Source organism: Episyrphus balteatus, chromosome 1, assembly GCF_945859705.1.
Source record: "Episyrphus balteatus chromosome 1, idEpiBalt1.1, whole genome shotgun sequence".
Taxonomy (NCBI): domain Eukaryota; kingdom Metazoa; phylum Arthropoda; class Insecta; order Diptera; family Syrphidae; genus Episyrphus; species Episyrphus balteatus.
Window position 1 is genome coordinate 116,300,255 of NC_079134.1, and position 22,191 is coordinate 116,322,445.

Below are 22,191 nucleotides of genomic sequence, written 5' to 3' on the forward strand. Positions count from 1 at the left end.
TATTTTTCATGTATGTTTTACAAAGAGATACAAAAATGTATGCTAGCAAAACTATTTTAATACATTTTGTCCTTCCAAACGTGAGTTTTCACGTTTTTAAACAAATTCTAAACAATTTATGAAAAAATTAATTTGGTAGCACAGATTTAAAACTCTTCAAAAAGTTAAGCCCAGAGAAATCTCCGGGCTAAACAACTAAGCCCAAGGGGCTAAGGTGTTGTTGTATTTAACATGTAAATTGCTTAGCCCAGACTGCGTTTTTTTTGTCCAGTTAAGACCGGTTGTAATAAAAAACACACCTACTAATCTCCATATTTAACTGGATAAAGTTCAGAAAAAAATTGCCTTATTTGAAGAACTTTATAACAGTTAATTTTCTGTATACCACTTCAGAAGTTTATAACAGAGGTTCACCTCTATTTCGGATAAAGGCTTAACTACATACACCACTTTTTGAAAAATTACAAAAGTGAAAATATTTTTTTTCTCGCTAGCGCAATTGTTTTGTGAAAAAGAGTATACAAATTGTTTTTTAGACCAAAAAATAAGCTTTCTGCATCATTAGTTTTAATTTTCCAGCCCGAAAAACTACACAAAAATGCATTTGAAAATTTTTACTTTTGTACTTTTTCACTTTTTGAGCCAATGTAGTTATACCTTAATGGATATTAAACAAATTATAACAGTTTTCCTGACTTCCATTGATTTTTTGAGTGCTAGTTGCACAAACCTAACTCGCCGATTTCGGATTTTATCTGCGGGTCAAACTCGGTTCAAGCATGGACTGTTGACTGTTTATTAAAGAAGTACAAGAAAAACCCAACCAATCAAATCAAACCTTTTTGGAGGAAAATAAACGCATACATCCATATATACATAAGCACATGCATGCACAAGCATATACATACATATACGCCACTTCATGAAGATGCATCTGAATAAAAATGTCATTAAATTTTTTTTTTCTGATTTTATTTTTTTTTTTTTTGCCATTGACGTTTGGCTCAAAAGCCCAATTAAGTTATAGTAGAACGTAGTTAACAAAAAACCACTAGGGGTATTCACGATCCGATGCAACTGGTCTAGTATCATTGCAAAAGTGTAAAATCTTGCAACACTACAACAACAAAATATATGGATTGAAATTTTACAATGGTCTTGCACTTTTGCTATACCCTTACCCTATTGCAACATAAAAATACAATGGTGTAAAAGTTTTTTGACAGATGGCAGCACGCCGTCGCGTGTCGCCCATGATGAACAGTTTATCTTTTTTATTCTTATTCTTTTTTATTTTGTTTCTTTTGATGTAATTTGAGAAAATAAATTAACCCGAGCACAACAAAGACTGAAATTATAAAAAAATTGAAAAAAAAGAAGAAGTATCGGTGGAAAGACAACTCCGTAAAAAAAATGAAGCTGATATAAGTCATATCATGGATTCCATTCAATAATAATAATAATAATAATAATAATAATAATAATAATAATAATAATAATAATAATAATAACAATAATAATAATAATAATAATAATAATAATAATAATAATAATAATAATAATAATAATAATAATAATAATAATAATAATAATAATAATAATAATAATAATAATAATAATAATAATAATAATAATAATAATAATAATAATAATAATAATAATAATAATAATAATAATAATAATAATAATAATAATAATAATAATAATAATAATAATAATAATAATAATAATAATAATAATAATAATAATAATAATAATAATAATAATAATAATAATAATAATAATAATAATAATAATAATAATAATAATAATAATAATAATAATAATAATAATAATAATAATAATAATAATAATAATAATAATAATAATAATAATAATAATAATAATAATAATAATAATAATAATAATAATAATAATAATAATAATAATAATAATAATAATAATAATAATAATAATAATAATAATAATAATAATAATAATAATAATAATAATAATAATAATAATAATAATAATAATAATAATAATAATAATAATAATAATAATAATAATAATAATAATAATAATAATAATAATAATAATAATAATAATAATAATAATAATAATAATAATAATAATAATAATAATAATAATAATAATAATAATAATAATAATAATAATAATAATAATAATAATAATAATAATAATAATAATAATAATAATAATAATTTAACTATATGCCTGTAAGACCTAAGGTCTTTTTAAATGCAACTGCACGGCACTAGTTAGAAGGAATAGAAAGATAGGAAAGATTTTTTGTTGGTACAGTGAATTGAGAATAAGATGATTATTAACTCATATAGTCCCACGGGTGGTTTCCAAGCTGGGGGATTAAGATACTATAGATAAGAAGAGGTGCGTTCACGATCTATTGAAAAAAAATAAAATTTTACACTTTTACTAGGCCTGTTGCACCAGATCGTGAATAATCCTATTATAAATTGATTTGTATGAGTTTTTCTAACAAACAGTTCGTTATTCTCATTGAAAGCTTACAGTGTGCGGTTGTGCTTTTTGATTTTTCTTGTAAAATGGCAAATAATAACAAAATTAAAAAGTGCTTTGCTTGCAAAAACTCTATTAATGATGAAGGTGTTAGCTGTGGCTTTATTTGTGGCAACTTGTTTCATAAGCTTTGTGCAAATATTCCTGAAAATATTCAGGTTTCTATTCTTGATGAAAATTCAAACATTGTTTTTCGCTGCACCCAATGCACAAAGTTTAAATTATCATTAAATAATTTGTTTGAGAGGGTCAATAAACTGGTTTCTGTGGTTGATGTGCTTACGGAAAAAGTGAGCGGTGTTGATGCACTTCATGAAGATGTGAAAAAATTGCTTGATGTTGTTGTTGCTCCAAAAGTAAATGCTCTCGTTGCTGAGAAGACTGGTAAGAGGGTTGGGGCTGCGGGAGGAGATGGAATTTGTTCGGCTCATAGTGATAAAGCTGTTGTAGTTGAGGGGACAAAACAAGTGACAACGGAAGGGAAAGAAATTGGTTTACATTCTAATGAGAATAATTCTCAACCAAGGAGAAGATGTTGCTGAAGGTATTGATGTTGTTGTGTCGCACAAGTGGTTTCATGTTTCCAAATTTGAACCGTCTACTTCGGAGTTAAGTTTGTCAACTTATGTTGCCAAGAAATTTGATGTTGATGTATCCAGCGTTAAATGCTTTAAACTTGTGAAAAAAGATGCTACAAACTTAAAATACATAAATTTTAAATTTTGGAATTCCAACCAATTACTACAAATTAGCATTGATTGGATCAAATTGGCCTAAGAATACTATTGTGAGGGAATTTGTGCCAAGAGACAATACAAAAAACGAGGAAGTTGTGAAAGTTCCGCAAGCGAGGGAAACAAATCAGGGACAGGAAGTCAATATATTGATGTAAAAAAAGAAATTTCAATGTATTACCAAAACATGGGCGGGATAAGAGGTAAACTCAACAATTTTTCTGCTCTTGTTGACTCGTCCGAATATGACATTTTTGCGTTTGTGGAAACTTGGCTGTATAATGAAATTAGTAATGAAGAATTATTGAATACGTCCGAATTTTCCTTATTTCGCCGTGATCGTCATGAGGTTGGAAACAAACGAGGTGGAGGTGTACTTATTGCAGTTCGGCAGCCAATGCTTTCATATTTAGTAGATCTTAGTAATTTATCAGTAACAGATGAGAATGTGGAACAAATATGTATTTGTATTGAAGTTAATTATGAGAGTAAATTGTTAATTTTTTTAAGCTACATTCCACCTAATTCTTCTATTTCTATTTATTCATCTCATATTTAAAATATTGAAAATGTTGTATCTAATTTATCTGAAAGTAATTATTCAATTTGCGTGGTTGGTGATTTCAATTTAGGAGATGTACAGTGGATGCAAAATGAAAGTAAGGTTTTGCCCTTGGTTCTTTCATCTGAAAAAGAATTTGAACTTATTGATTCTCTTCTAGCTCTAAATTTAAATCAAATGTGCTTTGTTCACAACTTATTACATAGAATGCTTGATTTAGTCTTTATTAGTGATGAAATTGAATCTAATGTAACCGAGTGCATTCCCTTATTTTCAAGTTCTATTCACCATGTCGCCTTGTCAGTTTTAATCAAAAATATTTGTTTTAAAAACTATAAATCCTTTAACATTATTGATAAATGTATATATAAATTTAATACACTGAACTTAAATAATTTGAATGAAAAATTTCTCAATTTAGATTGGCAAATGAATTCTGATTACAGTTTAAAAAATAATTTTGATATGTTCTTAAATATTTTTAAAAGAGAATTGGTTTCCTCTGTTCCAAGATCATTGTCTAGATTAAACTCTCATCCTCCGTGGTCGAATGCAAGGTTGCGCAAGTTAAAGAATGCTAAAAGCAAAATGTTTAAGAAATTCCAACTTTCTAAAAGTGACACTGATCTCAATTTGTATTCTCGCCTTCGAAAAGAATATGTTTTTCTGTCTAAATTTTGTTATGCGAGCTATGTACAGACAACTGAAATAAATCTTAAACAAAATCCCAAGAACTTTTGGAAATTTATCAACTTAAAAAAAAAATCCATTGGTTTCCCTACATCAATGGTTTATAAAGATATTTCTTCTAGTGATCCTAAAACAATTGTTGATTGGTTTGCAGATAATTTCCAAAATATTTATAATTCTTCCGATCTAGTTGTTGGTAGTAACTATGATGCGAGTGGGTTATTACCAATGACCGACTGCTGTAATTTGTTTCTCGATAGAAACGACGTTGTTTCTGCACTTCGTGAGTTAGACCCATTGACTTCTCCTGATTGTCATGGCGTTTTTCCAAATGTGTTAAGTCATTGTTGTGAAGCTTTGAGTGTTCCTCTTGAATTTATATTTAATCAATCTCTTTCTTGTGGCATTTTTTTAGACGATTGGAAAATATCAACTGTAAACCCGATTTTTAAGTCGGGTGATAAAAGAAAAATATTAAACTATCGTCCTATAAGTAAATTAGCAGTTATTCCTAAGTTACTGGATAAAATTGTAAAAACTAAACTATACAGCGTAATAAAAAATCACATTTCTATCTCCATACATGGATTTTTTAGTGGCCGTTCTACTTCCACAAACTTAGCTTGTTTTTCCAAAAAATGTTTTAATGCATTAGAAAAACATAGCCAAATGGATGTGGTTTACACGGATTTTGTAAAAGCATTTAGTAGAGTCAATCACCAAATTTTAATTAAAAAGTTAAAAGCTTATGGTTTTGATGGAACTTTACTTAAATGGTTTATGTCTTATCTCAGTGGTAGGAAGCAGATAGTGAAAATAGGTGACTTGGTTTCTTATTCTATAATTGTGCACTCAGGTGTTCCAGAAGGCAGTCATCTTGGCCCGCCATTGTTCGATCTTTTTATAAATGATGCCCCATCTGTGTTATCTGTATCCGAAATGTTAATGTTTGCAGACGATATCAAGTTATTTAAAGTCATTGACACTTTGAATGATTGTCTCGAATTTCAGCAAGATTTATATTCGTTTGAGCGTTGGTGTAAACTTAATGATCTAATGCTCAACTTTTCTAAGTGTTCAGTTATGACGTTTTCTCGGAAACTTACAGCCCTATTCTGGGCAACCTCACTGATGCCTCACAAGTCACAATAACCTCATTACTCGAAATGAACTCGATTTTGTGACTTTTTCGTATTCTAACGAAAACCTCACAGTCACAAGAACCTCATAAGCTGAGGTGAGTTTGATTTTGTGAGGTTTTTCGAATTCTGACGTACCCTCACAAATTGTGAACATCATAAAAATTATCAAAATTGTGATCTCCTTGAGAGCAGGTCACAACTCACAAATTACTGGAGTTTTAACATTATGCAGTTGCATTCTTTTAGCTGAATCATTGGAATCATCAGCACAAACTTAGAAATTCCAAAAAGTCTAGCCCAGGGCTGTAAAAAATTCAATTTAAAAAAAATGCATTTGAAATTAAAAAAAGAATATTTATTGCAAATACAAAAAAATTGCATTGAAAAAAAAAATATTTATTGCAAATAAAATTTTTCTTTCTTCTGTAAAATTGGACGTACGCGTTGCTAGGATGCTTTTTAAGAAATCAATGTTCACTTCACTGACGATTTTATTAAAAATCAACAATAGAAAAATCACGTACACGATAAGATAAAACAAACTTTTTTCAATTAAAATTTTTAATTTGTTTCACAAATCAGCTGGCTGTCAAAAAAGAAACTCACCTCTATAGGGGTGAATTTGTTGTGAGGTTTCTTATGAGGTTTTCCGCAGAATACCAAATAGTGACAACCTCATAAGAAACCTCACAAAAATAACCTCACAAAAAATTGTGACTTGTGAGCATCACAACACCAGAATAGCCCTGTTAGTCCCATAATTTTAGATTATAATATTAATGGAAGTTCCTTATGCAGGGTAAATGAATCAAAAGATTTGGGTGTTATTTTCGATGACAAGCTTTTGAATCTCATGTTACTTACATCGTGTCGAAAGCAAACTCTATGCTTGGCTTTCTCAAACGAAATTCGTCGGATTTCAAAGATCCATATACACTTAAAGCTATATATTGTTCTATTGTTCGTCCAATTTTGGAATATAATTGTATTATCTGGAACCCAACTTCAAAAAAATTATCAGATAGGATTGAAAAAATTCAGAAAAACTTTTTGAGATATTCTTTGAGAACATTTCAGTTGTCTGGACAAACTCATTTGAATTATCAAAGTAGATGCTTGTTACTCGGAATGCAAACTCTTGAGTCGCGGCGTAGAATGTATAGTGTTGTTTTCATCCGTGATATACTTTGTAGTGATATAGATTGTGAGGATCTAATTTCATTCATAAATATCTACGCACCATCTAGACCACTAAGGATAAGGCAGTTTATTTTTGAAATACCTCATTCTACTAATTATGGACAGCGGGAACCAATTTCTCACTGTTGTAGATTATTTAATATGTATTATGAAGATCTTGATTTGTTTATGCCTAGATATCAATTTAAAACCATTCTTTTAAATATGATCCTATTTAATTCTATTTATGTTTTGTTTAATTTACCTTATAATACATAATGTACATTATAATTTTATATTAAATCTAAGCAAAATCTGTGGATGAAATATCGTAGATTTGAATAAATAAAATAAATAAAATTGCGGGCATCTTTTTCTTTGTTTGTTTTGTGCTGACAGCTGTGCGAAGTTCCCCTTCAAGCAAGAAAACGGAGTTCAGAAAAGCCACTCCGACCGAGAAAAACGGGGTTGCACTCACACACTTGCAACTTTTTGTGTATGAACACAAAGTCGAAGGAGAAATCGTGGTGAAAAAACCAATACATATAAAATCGGCTCCGCTGGGATTATAATTTCCATACTAATTTGAGGCGCTTTCGGACCCGTTTCTAAGGCGAAGTCGGACTCAGCTCCACCTTAGGCGGAGCGGATTCGGACCGATATCGGACTCGTTTGCTTGAAGGGTCCCCTTGAAATTTCGATTCAGATTCAATTCGATCTTTAAATTGGACTTATAAACGGGATAAATAAATCGTGGAATTTTTATCTACACAAACATATATATTCATTGGAAAAATAATCGAATGTATATTTCGAGGCTGACTGACATATATATACGGAAAACTAAATTAACAACAAATAAAAATTGGCTCCTTAAAATTGTTGATATACTGTTTATTGATATAGACTGTCCTCTTTAGTCTTCAAAAAAGTATTTTAGAAATTACCAAAATAAAATAAAGATGCCATTAACAGCAGAGAGTGCTGCTTTACAAATACAAGTATCTAGTTAATAATTTCCCAGAGTGTCTATTCATACTACAACTTAACTTTTTTTTTGAAGGACCATCTCAAAGCACTTCAGCGGATTATACATGAAATAGAAGATGAAAGAAGACGTTGTGAAACGAATTTAAATGGAATAATAAGAGCTCAGATGTCGAATTTGCCACCACAAAAACTCAAGAGCCTTTATAAAACAGGTCTACAAGATGCAGCTCAGGAAGAATTCGTCATAAGACAAGCTCTATCTAGGATTCAGGACATTAGAAATATCCGAAATGAACGTCGTATTCAAGCTAGAAATGCTGGCAACAAAGAAGCAATTCGTCGTGGAGCACAGTTGAAAATGCTTCAGATATCAGCTCAGACTCTTCCACTTTTTGTGAGCAAACCCGGCGAAAAGGTTCCTCCACTGTGCGGAGCTGTACCTGCAGAAAGTAATTATATTGCAAAAGCTGGCGATATTGTTGCTGCTGTGGTTAAAGGTGATGACGAAGAATGGATCCTCGCTGAAGTGGTGCAATTTTTGAGTGGACAAAACAGATACGAGGTTGATGATATCGATGACGAGCAAAAAGATCGTCATGTTCTTAGTAAACGTAAAATTATTCCCCTACCTTTGATGAGAGCCAATCCGGAGACTGATGGACACGCACTTTTTCCAAAAGATACAATGGGTATGCCATTTTTTGTTTATTAAACATTCTAGATAGCTTAATTGGATGTTTTAAAGCAAGGTAAAAGGTAACCTTGCATCAAAGTTCAGTTCGTTTAAAATATACGGCTACTTAAAGGTTAACATGATTATCTTTGCCGATCTCTGATATTCACCAATTGACGGCATTAGACCAAAAGTTTTGGTAGTAGCGGCTGCTGTAACACTTGCTTAAGAACAAAATTGGTCTTATTTCGCTTTTGTTTCCTAGATTTTGGCTTAGTCATAATAACTTAAAGAGTCATTAGGTCTCAGCTATGTATATCTATCAGTAAAATACATCACTAAAAATAGAAACATCAGGAATCTGAACTGTTTTACTGACCCGTACAAGATATCCAGGTACCACTGCTGGTTTATTATAGTTTTAATCTAATATACAGTGATGGACAAAACAATAAGACCACTTCGCCTTACTTTAAAAACAAATCATAAAACACACATTTTTCATTGTTTTTAAAAGAAAAAAATTATTTATATTAAATTTACAGTATCAGGAACTTAAGGGCGATTTTGTTCACTAGAAGTTAAACATAACTTGGGGATTTTTATCTTCAACTTCTGAATTTGGATTTGTTCACGCAAAGTTGACGTTTTCAACTTTTGATTTTAAACTTGGGAGTTTATAAACTTCTAGTTTTCTCAACTTCCCGAAAAAGTAGAAGTTTGCCGACCAAACTTGTGAGTTTGCTTCAGATTTAATTTTTCTGTCAAAATTTTGTTGGCAGTTTTTGCGTTAACGCATTAATAAGCAAAAAAAAGAGAAAAACAAAAATAATTTACAATTAAATAGAGAGTTGCATTTTATATTTTCATAATATGTATTTTATTAAAACCTTTAAACCCAAACATTATGTTAACGAAAAAATACATTTTTTTCAAGTGAAATGGTTCTTCTTCTTCTTTTGTTTTTTTTTTTTTTTTTTTTGTAAAAAATTTGTGCTGGTACCACTCCCGAATTTGTATCCCGAAACAGATTTTAGTTGGGTTTTAAATTCTTGAAAAACTGTGCACATGAACATACAATCGATTCGTTGCTAATAATAAATAAGAACTGACATTCTGAACACTAATTAAAACACAAGAATTAATAAAATTCTAACAGATGACGTAAAACATTCAAAATATGATGGCAAGCTGTCTATATTTTTGTTTATTGTCACAAATATCCCAGGGATATTTTAAAAACTAAAAGTTAGCCAACTTTTGTTTTGTAAACTCGAGAGTTAAGAAAAAAATAGTGAACAAAACAGATTCTCAACTTTTGTTTTAACTCTCAAGTTAAAGTCAACTCTCAAGTTTGTCAACTTGAGAGTTTGCCTTAAGTTGAGCAATAGTGAACAAAATGGCCCTAAATCAATTCATTATCTAACAAGATTTTTTGTTCAAATAAAAAAAAAATAAATAAATACGAAAATAAATTGATTTCTAAAGCGGTCAAAACAATAGGACCACTACTCAAAAAATGGAAATTATTTCATATTTCAATTCTTTTTGCTGTCAAAACCAATATATTTTTGAAAAGCCCTTATTTGCCATCACCGCACATACTTTTGGAGGCTTTAATTCGACTAATTTGCGAGAAGTGCGTCTCGGTATTGCATACCAAGCCCCTTGAAGTTTTTGTCACAACTCATCCTTATTTCTCGACTTTTTTGCACCCAATGACTTCTTAACGATAGCCCACAAATTTTCAATTGGACTTGGGTCCGGCGATCGGGCAAACCAAGACATAACATTAATTCTATGCTCCTTAAGACATATTTTAACTGGGCCCAATGTATATTTACGGTCATTATAATGCATAAACTGCCATTTTAAGGACATTTTGCACTCCGTATATGGAAGAAAAACTTCTTCTAAGAAATTGGGATACAAATGCTGGTCCATGTTTTCCTTAATCCAAAAAAATTATACCTACTACGTGCCAAGAAAAATACCTCCACACGATGATGTTTCTACCACGGTGTTTAAGCGTTTGTCTTGTGTATTGCGGTTTGAATTCTGCGTTCTCTGGACGCCTTATCCATCTTTTGCCATCTGATCCCACTAATTTGACTCTACTTTCGTCGGGCTACAGAACATTGCGCCATTTTTCTTCATTTTCTGGACCAATCCAATTAAAATGGTTTTTTGCAAAATTGATTCGGTTTTTGCGATGCCTCTTGCTGAGGAGTGAAACTTCCCTGGGGACTCTTTGAAAGAGTTACTTTTCTTATGGTGTTCTTCTGAGTGTTTTCTCACTTATTAGCAAGTTTAGCTCTAATTTCATGTGCGAAGATGACCTGAAAGTGTCTTTTTATGACAATCGCATTATTTCTAAGACGTGTTTTTTTGAAGTTTTTCGCTTTGTTCCTATTTTAAAATGTTCTTTTAAAAGCTCTAGAACGTTGAATAGAAACGTTTTTAATTAACCAATAGTTTCGGCAATTTCCCGTTTTGATTTGCCTTCTCTTGTCAGTTAATGCATCAATTCTTTCACGGTTGAAGAACAATGGATTCGACGACCCATTTTAATGTTTTCTTAAACTTTTTTTTGCTCCACTAATATTAAATGATCTCACAAGAGTATTGTGTTTAAAATATTGTTTAAAATTTGAATCCTAGGTAATCAAAAAATAAATTAATTCACTTGGTCCTATTGTTTTGTCCACACGATTTGAGGGTTCTTTTTAGTTTATAATTTTTTTTTTGCATCAAACTATCTGTGCATGTTCTTTTTCTTTTATTTCACAATAGTTTCGTTATTTAAAGCAGAATATAGTAAAAGGAGCCGTTTTGTTTCATTGGAATAAGAGATAGAGAGCATGTTTTCAAAGTGATAGAGGTGGTCTTATTGTTTTGTCCGTCACTGTAATAGACCAAGTCCGTAGTAGGACAAGTTTCTCCAAACCATTGTAGGGGCATTCCATGAAAAATGGTAACTTTTTATAACTATAAAGAGTAATTGATGGGATTTATGGCAATGAAAAACTTCTTTAGAGGCAGAAAACTCTTTATCAAGAGTTAACAATTGTTTGCGAACTTAGCTCCTAAATCGATATTCACCTAGCCAAACTTTTCATCAAGTTTTAAGTAAAAATAAACGGTTAAACGTGGTGGACTTAATGTCGCATACGTTACGCAACATATGTATCTAATATATGGTAACTATATTTGTTAAATTGCAACTTGTGGACGCTTCATTACATAGAAGGGATAATATAAAATTATTTCTAAGTATTCAAATGGATCTAAAAACTGTTACGGCACTTAAAATCTATTTCAAACACCAAAAAACATGCAAAAATTGTATATACGTTACAATGGAAAGCTCCTGTACTGGATCCTCCGTTTTTAATGGTTTTTTCTGCTATACCTGGGTTATATTTCGTGTTCGGTAGTACTACTGAGACTCTTTGCCACCATACAGAATCAATTTGCTTTCATCAGTCCATAGAATATTCCAGCGTATATTATATTAGATTAAAACTATAATAAACCAGCAGAGGTACCTGGATATCCTACAATACAGTATGCTGCCATACGTCGACTTCAAAATACCGCTTAAATGGGTCTTCCAACAAGATAATAACCCAAAATACTCCAGGAGAGTAGCCAGGCAATGGCTTCAAAACATTAAGATTGAGGTCATGGAGTGGACTGCTTAGTCTTCCGACCTCGATCCTATAAAAGAAGAAGTGTATAAAGCAAAACCGAAACATAACGGCAGTTATGGACCGTTGTTGAGAAGGTTTGGTCAGCTATAACACCTCAAAGATCTCAGGGACTTTTCGACCCCATAAAAGATTGTTGGGAAACTGTTATTAAAAATAAGGGCCAAGGGAGCAAATGCTAGCTTTTGCCAAGTAAAATACCGTTTAATTGAACTTTTTGTGCCTTTGTTTTGTATATAGTCTACAGCGCCTATTTTTATATACTCTGTCTAACAAAAATTGTCAGTACAGGCAAGATAGGACGTTTGTATCTCACTCTGCATCATGTTTAACGCAAAAATCTAACACAACAAAAAGTTCACACAGCGGTGCCGCATTATGCATACAAATGTTTCAAGTTTGATCGAAAAAGTACCAGCGTTACACCTTTGTTGGTAGAATTTCACAATAAAAAATTTTTAAAAGAAATAAAAATAGATTTATCGTTTTCCACACCACCAAGATGTTATCAAGTAACTTTTTGCAATTTACTTATTCAAGAAACATCCCGACGCGACACACTCGCCAAATGATTTTCCCTGAAAGTCCATCGCGGTGCATGTTAAAAAACATTAATTGTTTTCCAAACAAATAAAACTGATAGCCACCAACAACACACTACAACACTATGTCTATTTTTCCTGTTTAAAGCTTAAAAAAGCATCAATCCTGAAACCTCTGTCACAAAAACAATAGAAAGAGGTAGTATTTGAAGAAGGAAGTTTACCAATGGTAATTCTTATGTATTGTGAATATTTTTAAAAAAAGCTTTCCTAAAAGGCCTGTACTGACAATTTTTGTTGGACAGAGTATAGTCAATCGCACCCTAATGTACATAATCTTAATGTACTAACACATAAATTATAAACCGGTTGATAATTTTGACTATAACAAAACATCAATTTAAAAAAACACACCTAAATATACCTTTTTTCCGTACACCACTTTCGGCATGATAAAACAAAAAAAGTTGAAGAGTTTAAACTAACTGTAAAATTTAATATACAGTAGCGAGCAAAAAAAATGCAAACGAAAGAGTTTTAAAGAGTTTTTAACAAGAACTTAGTTACCAAATTTCGTATATTGAAACTGTTTTATTTTCATTAAACAAAGTCAATTTGTGTAATATTTTACTCCAAAACCATTATTTGGTCAAAAGTCTACTTAAATATGAGTTTTTAGACGAGCAAAAAAATGCAAATGTTTTTATTATTTGCATTTTTTTTGCTCGCTACTGTACATACTTTGTACTTCAGTATCCATTTTTAAACCCACAACAATTCGCTTTTAATTAAATAAAAGAATCATCAAAATAAGTCGTAAAATCTCTGAATTCGAAAAGAAGATATTATTACCTCCAATTTGAAAACAAGTCTTTTATCTCTTACACGAAATGTACGAAATAAAAGAGTTATACGAAAACCAAATGAACCAAGAGCTCATTGAAATTTGTGAAAACTTGAGCCGCTATAAAAGCATCACGTTTGGAATTAAACAATCTCTCCATATTATAAACTATGCAGTGTTTTACTCCGTTTTACCAAAACTTACAAAAGAGTACAAATAAAAGTTCTATTTTCAATGTTATTTTTGTGAAATTTTAATCATAAATAAAATAAAAATTCCTGGTTTGAGAAATTGTAGTATTCACTTATGTGTTTCATTCAGGGCTCGGGGGTATGGTCCTACGATATCGTTAAACAAAAGACTTCAGATAGACGAACTGAAACATCTTGAAATGACAATAATATTGGACAACAAATCCATTAGAAACACTAACAAAATAAGTAGTAATGTTTCCCTAATCGTTGCCGCAATCCTAAACTGTCTTATGGACCCTCCTAGAAGACTTTGAACGATTAGGTAAACTCAACAAAAAAAATGTTGGAAGGATGATGTCGGACTTAGAGGTCATACACGATCATCACTTCCAAGTAGTAAAACATAGGATTACCAAGGTTGAGTGGCTATAGACCACACTACGACAGCGTCTGCAGTGGCCTAGATGTGGTGAATGTCCGTCCGATTCATAGATAGTTTTTTTGTTTTTTTTAAACCGGACTTATTTGTGTATGAAAAAGTTTTGCTTTTGAAAAAGTTGCATCGAAGAGTGAATGTATAATAAAATATTTTAATTTTTAAAAAGCTTAAATCGCATTTTAAATATTTTCTTTTATTAGTAATGGCACTGTACCCGCAAACCACCTGCTTTTACAAGGCAATCGTATGCAGACTTCCCCAAACTGCAACAGAAGAGTATGAGCTTCTTTTTGAGGATAGCAACTACCCATCTGGATTTTCACCGCCACTTTCGGTTGCCCAAGGATATGTTATTGCCTACAAGCCCACTAAAAAAAATGCTGGAGGTGTCTCTTCTGTCTGACATCAAATGGTTCCGGAAAATTTATGCGAAAACTTGTAGCCGGAAAATTAAAAACAATCTGTATAATACGAATATTATATTAATTATATAAAAATAAATCTTATGTTTAATTATATTTTATTTCTATTCATCATCCTCCTCATTATCATTCTCGTCGGCTTCCATTTCAACATCATCTTCTTCGCTCTCGCTTTCACTCTTTGTATCGTTCTGATTACTCGAATGCATTTCAAATCCATCCTTCTTATTCCAAGAGCATTTTATCGTCAGACAAAACTTTGCCATAGGTTTATTCAAGAGTTTAAGAATTCTCGCTTGTTCCGGTGTAAGGACGTTTCCTTCATTACACACCGTGTAATCACTGTAAAGTGTTATAACTCCCTTCTCTAGTTTTGTTGGCATGCCGAGCGAACGTAAATGTGGCTCCATTGAATGTGCAAACTCTTCCAATGGACCGGCAGGTAATACTACAGTCTCTGTTGCAACAAATCCACTACGTGCATACTCGTCCGCCGAGTAATTTTTAGCCCATTCTAAAACATCTTCTTTGGACTTTTCTGTAAATAACAGACCACATTGCCCTAATAACTTTCGGGATACCTAAATAATTGAAACATTTAGTAAACGATGATTCCCGCGCTATCATATCAAAATGCATTACCTTGTGCAATTCCTGCTGAACTTCTTCAGCTTTTGTTCGTCCCAATCCTATTTGCATTATACGGTTTTTACCAAATATAAATCTAGAATTTTGTTTCCATTCATTACGGAGCTCTTTTAGAATATTATTCCTCATGTTTTGTACCGAAAACACGAAAATGTTGGGGTATTTCTCAACACATCTTCGTATATCTTCTATGATTTGTTGCTTCCAAGCAAGTCCTTTTTTATCAGTTTTGGTCAATGAAACTAAAAAGAAATTAAACTTTAAATAACTTTTTCGTTTTAGTACATTTTAAACTTACTTTTCTTATCTCTCTTTGATTTAGGCATTTTTATAAAATTGTGTTTTTATCTAAAAGTAAAATATTTTTTAAACGCTGGTTTTATGTAGACGAACAAGCACGTGTATTTTCCGTAGTCAAAATAATAAAATTTATCTGTCATTTAATGACAGTTTTTGTGCCACAGACTATACAGAAATAGAATTGAAACCTTTGATGTCAAAACGGGTGCGTTCGTTAATATTCGTTTTTCTCACTGTCACTGTCATTTTCCAAAATTCAAAAAGTGTCACTCCTAGCTATGATCACTCCTAAAAGGATTGATCTCAAATTCAAAAATAAAAAAGGAGTGAATTTTTGGAATGAATTCTTCACTCATTCAACCATTAGCTGCGTTCCTTTGGAAATATTTATCTACTGCTTAGTACTTAAAAATACTTTGAACTACTTTTGATATACTGAAAAAGTAGTTCAAAGCAGCTTTAAGTACTAAGCAGTAGATAAGTATTTCCAAAGGAACGCAGCTATTGATGCCAAAACGAAGGAGTGAAGGAGTGATTACCAATAGTTCTACATTTTTATTCATGGACTACTTGTCAAATTCTTTTTTTTTTGTAAAGAAAATTATATTTTAGCCTTAAAGCCTAGTACGCTGCTGAAGCGAAAAGAAATTTTCCATACAAAATTTCGCTAGCGAAATCCTTTTCGTTTTGCTTTTCGTTTTTCAGTAGGCAGATCGACCGAAAAATTGTAGAGTTCTCACTAATCTGTCACTTACCCATCAAGCAAGAAAACGGAGCTCATTTTTGACACTCTGACCTCAAAACGCGAAATGAGAGGTTGCACTCATACACTTGCAACTTTTTGTGTATGAACACAAAGTCGAAGGAGAAGCGTGGTGAAAAAGAGTGAAAAAGAAAAACGAACGTAGGAAAGACAAGGGCAAAAAAAAAAAAACTGTCATTTTGTTATTCCATTTGTGATGTGTCTCGTGTCGTGTCTTGTATAGTTAATTGTTTTTAAAATATTAAATAATAGCACAAAAATATGTAAAATTTACTATGAAATATGAAAAATGTAGTGTTTGAGCCTGGCTACACAGTGTTGTGCCCAATCACGTTCCGATTCACATTTTCTAGGAACAAACGTCAAAAAGAGGAGAATCCTCACCCCTCTTGCCTACAACCTGACTGGTTAGGCGATTGAAAAATCACCGTGTAGCCAGGCACTTTGCAAGTGGTCATTTTCAAGGTGCAACCAAGAAGTGGAAGTTCGAAAAATGAAAAACAAATATTTTGGCGTGATATCATTAGCGAAATGGAGAGAATCCTGCACAACACGCAACACCAACAACCAGCAGCAACAAGAAATGAATTAAAAGACTTAATTGTATTTTAAGTTTTATATTGTACCTATTTATTCTGATTAAAATAAAAGTTTGTTTGATAAAGGCTTAACTACATACATCACTTTTTCAAAAAGTACAAAAGTGAAAAGATTTTTTTTTGCTATCGCAATTGTTTAGTGATTAAAAGTATACAAAGTGTTTTTTAGGCCAAAAATTAAGCTTTCTGCATCATTTGTTTTAATTTTTCATCACGAGAAACTATAAAAAAATGCATTTGAAAATTTTCAAGGCTTAAAGCCTTAAGGCTTAACTACATACACCACTTTTTGAAAAAGTACAAAAGTGAAAATATTTTTTTTCTGGCTAGCGCAATTTTTTTGTGAAAAAGAGTATACAAATTGTTTTTTAAACCAAAAAATAAGCTTTCTGCATCATTTGTTTTAATTTTCCAGCCCGAAAAACTATATAAAAATCAGTTTGAAAATTTACACTTTTGTACTTTTTCACTTTTTGAGCCAATGTAGTTAAGCCTTTAACTACATTGGCTCAAAAAGTGAAAAAGTACAAAAGTGAAAATTTTCAAACGCATTTTTGTATAGTTTTTCGGGATGAAAAATTAAAACGAATGATGCAGAAAGCTTATGTCGTTTTCTATTGACTTTTGAGATTTTTGTGTAAAATTCTCAGATTTTCCACTGCAAATAGAATATGAAATCTAGTTTTGTAATTGTGTGCGAAATCTGTGCGAATAAAAAAATAAAACAACAACACATGTTCAGACAAATGTCAAACAGAGGAGTGTGTGTAAAAGTGCGTGTGTTTGTATGCGTGAATCTTGATAAAAATCCAGAATTAGGTTCTTGAATCTCAGATTCATTTTTTTGTCATTTTTTTGAATCTCAGGACGCAAATAGATCATGAAATCTGAGATTTGTCCACTATTTCCCCTCTTCACCCCCCCTTTCAGCTGTCAAATTCACAAATCTCATTCTGAGATTCGTCAATAGAAAACGACATTATTTTTTGGTCTAAAATATAATTTGTATACTCTTTATCACAAAACAATTGCGATAGCCAGAAAAAAAATCTTTTCACTTTTGCACTTTTTCAAAAAGTGGTGTACTACATTCACCACTTTTTGAAAAAGTACAAAAGTGAAAATATTTTTTTTCTCGCTAGCGGGATTTTTTTGTAAAAAAGAGTTTACAAATTGATTTTTGGACGGAAAAATAAGCATTCTGCATCATTTATTTTAATTTTCTAGCCCGAAAAACCAAACAAAAATGCGTTTGAAAATGTTCACTTTTGTACTTTTTCACTTTTTGAGCCAATGTAGTTAAAGCCTGGTACGCAGCTTGAGCTAAATTTTAGCTCCCATACAAATTATCGACAAATGTTAGCCGAGCTAAAGTGGATTCCATACAAATTATCGATAACTTGTATGGGAATTTTATCTTCGCTAAAATTTAGCGCGAACAGCGTACCAGGCTTAAGGCTATAAAATAAAAAAAATTCAACAAAAAAAAAATAAAAATAGTTCGTTTTTTGGTCTTAAATGCGTCATTTCTTTTTTTGTTCCTTTTTCTGGTAGGTTTTCGCTCCTCCGACTCGGATACGACTTCGGCTCCGTTTTCTCGGAGTGGAGATTTTCACCACACCAATACATATGCAATCGGCTTGAGTATAATTTCCATACTAATTTGAACCGCCGTGAGACCCGCTTCGTAGTCGAGGTCGGACTCACTACGGAGCCGATTCGGACCGAGGGGAAACTCGTTTGCTTGAAGAGCTAGAGCAGTGTTGACGGTTTTTTCACTTTTCCCTTCAAGCAAGAAAATCGAGCTCAGAAAAGACACTCCGACCTCAAAGCGCGAAATATGTACAAGGAAAAACGAGGTTGCACTCACACACTTGACAATTTTTGTGTATGAACACAAAAGTCGAAGGAGAAGCGTGGTTAAAAGTGCGAAAAAGAGAATTGACGAAAGAAAGACAAAGGCAAGAAAATGACAAAGCGCCATTTTCGCGTGTCGTGCTCGTGACTCGTCAAAAATATTCATGCCTATTACAGAAGACGCAGTGACTCACTCCCCGGGAATCAACTCGATCCGCAACCGAATCAAATTTCAATCTGTGAATCCACGAAAACAATAAGGGCCAGTTGTACAAATATTTAATCCGTGGTTCAGAAACTTTTATCTTCTGAATTCAGTGGTAAAATTGATTTTTAGCACTGGTTCTAGGTTCATATAGGCTGAAATAGCTTAATCCATCCTTGAACCAACGTTGATTCACTGCTAATCCGCCGAAATCGGCGGGTTAAATTCCTGATCCGAGGCTGAACCACGTTTGTACAACTGGCCCTAAACTGCTTACCGACATTATGTCAATGTTGACACTTACATAGCCAAATGTCATTCTATCACTTCCGCACCGGCGGCTTCGGTAGTACGAAATCTTGTGAAAGTGACTCTCCCTCCCTCCGCAGTGCATCTGCGTCTTTGGTAATAGGTATGATTAATAATAATATTATTATGAAATAAAATAAAGGTATGCATTAGCAATTTTCTAATCAATAATTAATTTTTTTATGTTTTTCGTAGGAAATCATCTTCTCCTGCAGCCTGACGCCACCACCACCTATGAACAACATTCAACAAATAAAATTTATAAGATCAATTATAAATTTGTAAAATCAATTACTCCTACCGCTGGCCTCCCTACTAACAATTTTGCTTCTAAATGCTTTACAGAAGCAACAATAGCATCTGTAAAGCTTTATAGAACCAAAATTGTTTGTCGGGCTGTATGCTGTATCTCCAGAAAATAATTGTAAACATTTGTGTTTGTGAAAATAAACAATTTTAGTGAAAAAAAAAATAAATCCTGTTCTTGTTTTGGTCGCTAATGCGAAACGTCATTCCTTTTTTGTTCTTTTTTCTGGTAGGTTTTCGTTGCTCCGACTGGGGTACGTCTTCGGCTCCGTTTTCTCGGATTGGAGATTTTCACCACACCGACACATATGCAATCGGCTCCGCGGTGATTATAATTTCCATACTAATTTGAGCCGCCCCGTTTCGTAGTCGAGGTCGGACTCACTTCGGAGCCGATTCGGACCGAGGTCGGACTCGTTTGCTTCATTTATTTCTTGATTTAAAAATTATTTTCTGTTGATTTTTCTTGATTTAAAATATTTTTAATTTGTCTTTGACAGAATACTCGATGATATATTTTTGTCAGCATTTTCGTTGTCGACTTTGGAGACTTGAAAATTTTTCGTTTTGCATCAGCAGCATACTTAAGGCTTTATATAAAAAATCAATAAAGTATTGAACAGAATTGGGTTATTATTTTATTTATTATTTAGTATTACAAACACATGCAAAGTAAACATCAAATCATTTCACTTGTCGAATTTGTCTTGAACAAATTCCAAAATTGCTATTTTTTATTCACTCCCATAATTTTGGAAAACGACATTAATAATGGCTATGGTGGTGCACCCATTGATCTCTACACTATAGTGGATTAATACAAAAATTAGGTCTCCTTGAGTTCTGTCTAAAGCCTGGTACGCTGCTCGCACTAAATTTTAGCCGAGATAAAATTCCCATACAAGTTATCGATAATTTGTATGGGATCCATTTTAGCTCAGATAAAATTTTTCGATAATTTGTATGGGAGCTAAAATTTAGCGCGAACTGCGTACCAGGCTTAAAACAGAAATAACGAAGAAAAAATAACAAAAATAATAAAAAATTATTAAAATTATTTTAATTTTAAGTGGAGCGATTGAATATAATTCAATTTTAAAAATCAAGTGACCTCAGCTGCAAATTTATAAAGGGTTTCGCCCAGGTACGACAGTGGGCTCATCAGTTAGATCTGTCGTACCCTTACTAAGACGATTTATTTTGGTCGTACCTGGGCGAAACACTTTATAAATTTGAAGTTAAGGTCACTTGAACTTTAAAACAGAAATATTTCTACTTTTTCAAAATTTTTAACCCAATTCCTGTTTGGGTACTCTGGAATTGTGTAGTTTTGTACATTATTTTTGGCAAAAGTAGAAATCTTTCTGTTTTAAGCCTGGTACACGCTGCTGAAGCGAAACGAAAATTTTTGAAGTCTCCAAAGTCAACAGCGGACATGTTAACAAAAAAATACCATCGGGTATTATAGCATAGTAAAAATAATAAAAATACAAATACAAAAATTCAAAAAAAAAAAAAACATCAGAAAATAAGTTTTAAAGCAAAAACAAAAAAAATTTAATTTCGTTCAAGATTTCGTTAACGAAATTTTGTATGGAAAATTTCGTTTCGCTCCAGCTGCGTACTAGGCTACACTACAATGCGATCGAATGGTAGATCATTCTAATTCTAAAAATTGTTCAAAAATAACATAAAAATGTTTTATTTTTTTTATGAATTAAATGTGATTTTAAGTTTTTTTCTGTTTAGACAAAACAAAGTATAGGTATTTATTTTAACGGCCATTCCACACGGAGCAGACACAAACATTGACTTTGTTTTAAGTCTATCTCGTTGAAGAAGCAACCATTTTTCTTGAAACTTGGTAGGTGTTAAGGGCTCATGATAAAGTTGATGTTCTAGAAGTTTCCCGAAAAACTAATTTAATGTACTCAAATTATTCACAGATAAAGCGATAACGGAGAAGACGCGTACAAATCTTCTCCGTTACCGTCTTTGTCTATTAATTAATTGAAACTTCTAGAACTTCAACTTTATAATGTGCCCTTAAGACCTACCAAGTTTCAAGAAAAAAGATTGCTTTTTCAACGAGATAGACTGGATAATAAGTGTGAAAATGTCCTAAAAATGCGAATGGAATGGCCGAGAATTAAAAGTTCATCTCATGAGTTCTAAAATTTTTTGAAAAATAACATAAAAATATTATTTTTTCTGTGAATTAAATTTTATTTTAAGTTTTTTTCTTTTGTTTAAACAAAAAAAATATATATTTTAAGAATTAAGAGTTAAGTTGTTCTACTTTAAAATAATAAATTAACGTAAACCGTTTAAAAAGAAAAAACCTTATTCTATGTGTTTTTTTTTCGCATCGAACTTGATTTCTATTTTATGTCGTATGTCGTAAACAAGTGTAGGATTAAACTTTGTTTATTTTTTGTCGTATGTGTCATCAATTTGTCGTATGTGTTTGACTAACAAATTTTTTCTGTGAAAACGTTACATACGACAACGGCATATGGGACAAAATTGACTATTATTTGTT

The 22,191-nt window shown here is 31.9% G+C and overlaps 2 protein-coding genes across 2 annotated transcripts; one reads left to right on the top strand and one right to left on the bottom strand.

The window, feature by feature from the left end:
* The first annotated feature begins 7,597 nt into the window (after positions 1 to 7,597).
* On the top strand, positions 7,598 to 14,758 carry LOC129913592 (SAGA-associated factor 29). Its single transcript, XM_055992354.1, has 3 exons — positions 7,598 to 7,849; positions 7,912 to 8,527; positions 14,441 to 14,758. The coding sequence occupies exons 1-3, from the start codon at positions 7,811 to 7,813 to the stop codon at positions 14,641 to 14,643; spliced, it is 858 nt and encodes a 285-aa protein (XP_055848329.1). The 5' UTR covers positions 7,598 to 7,810; the 3' UTR covers positions 14,644 to 14,758.
* On the bottom strand, positions 14,705 to 15,742 carry LOC129913610 (mRNA turnover protein 4 homolog). Its single transcript, XM_055992377.1, has 3 exons — positions 15,609 to 15,742; positions 15,305 to 15,552; positions 14,705 to 15,243 (listed from the first exon to the last, which is right to left on the bottom strand). Exons 1-3 carry the CDS (start codon positions 15,634 to 15,636, stop codon positions 14,767 to 14,769), a joined length of 753 nt encoding a protein of 250 aa, XP_055848352.1. The 5' UTR covers positions 15,637 to 15,742; the 3' UTR covers positions 14,705 to 14,766.
* Between the last annotated feature and the right edge of the window lie 6,449 nt (positions 15,743 to 22,191).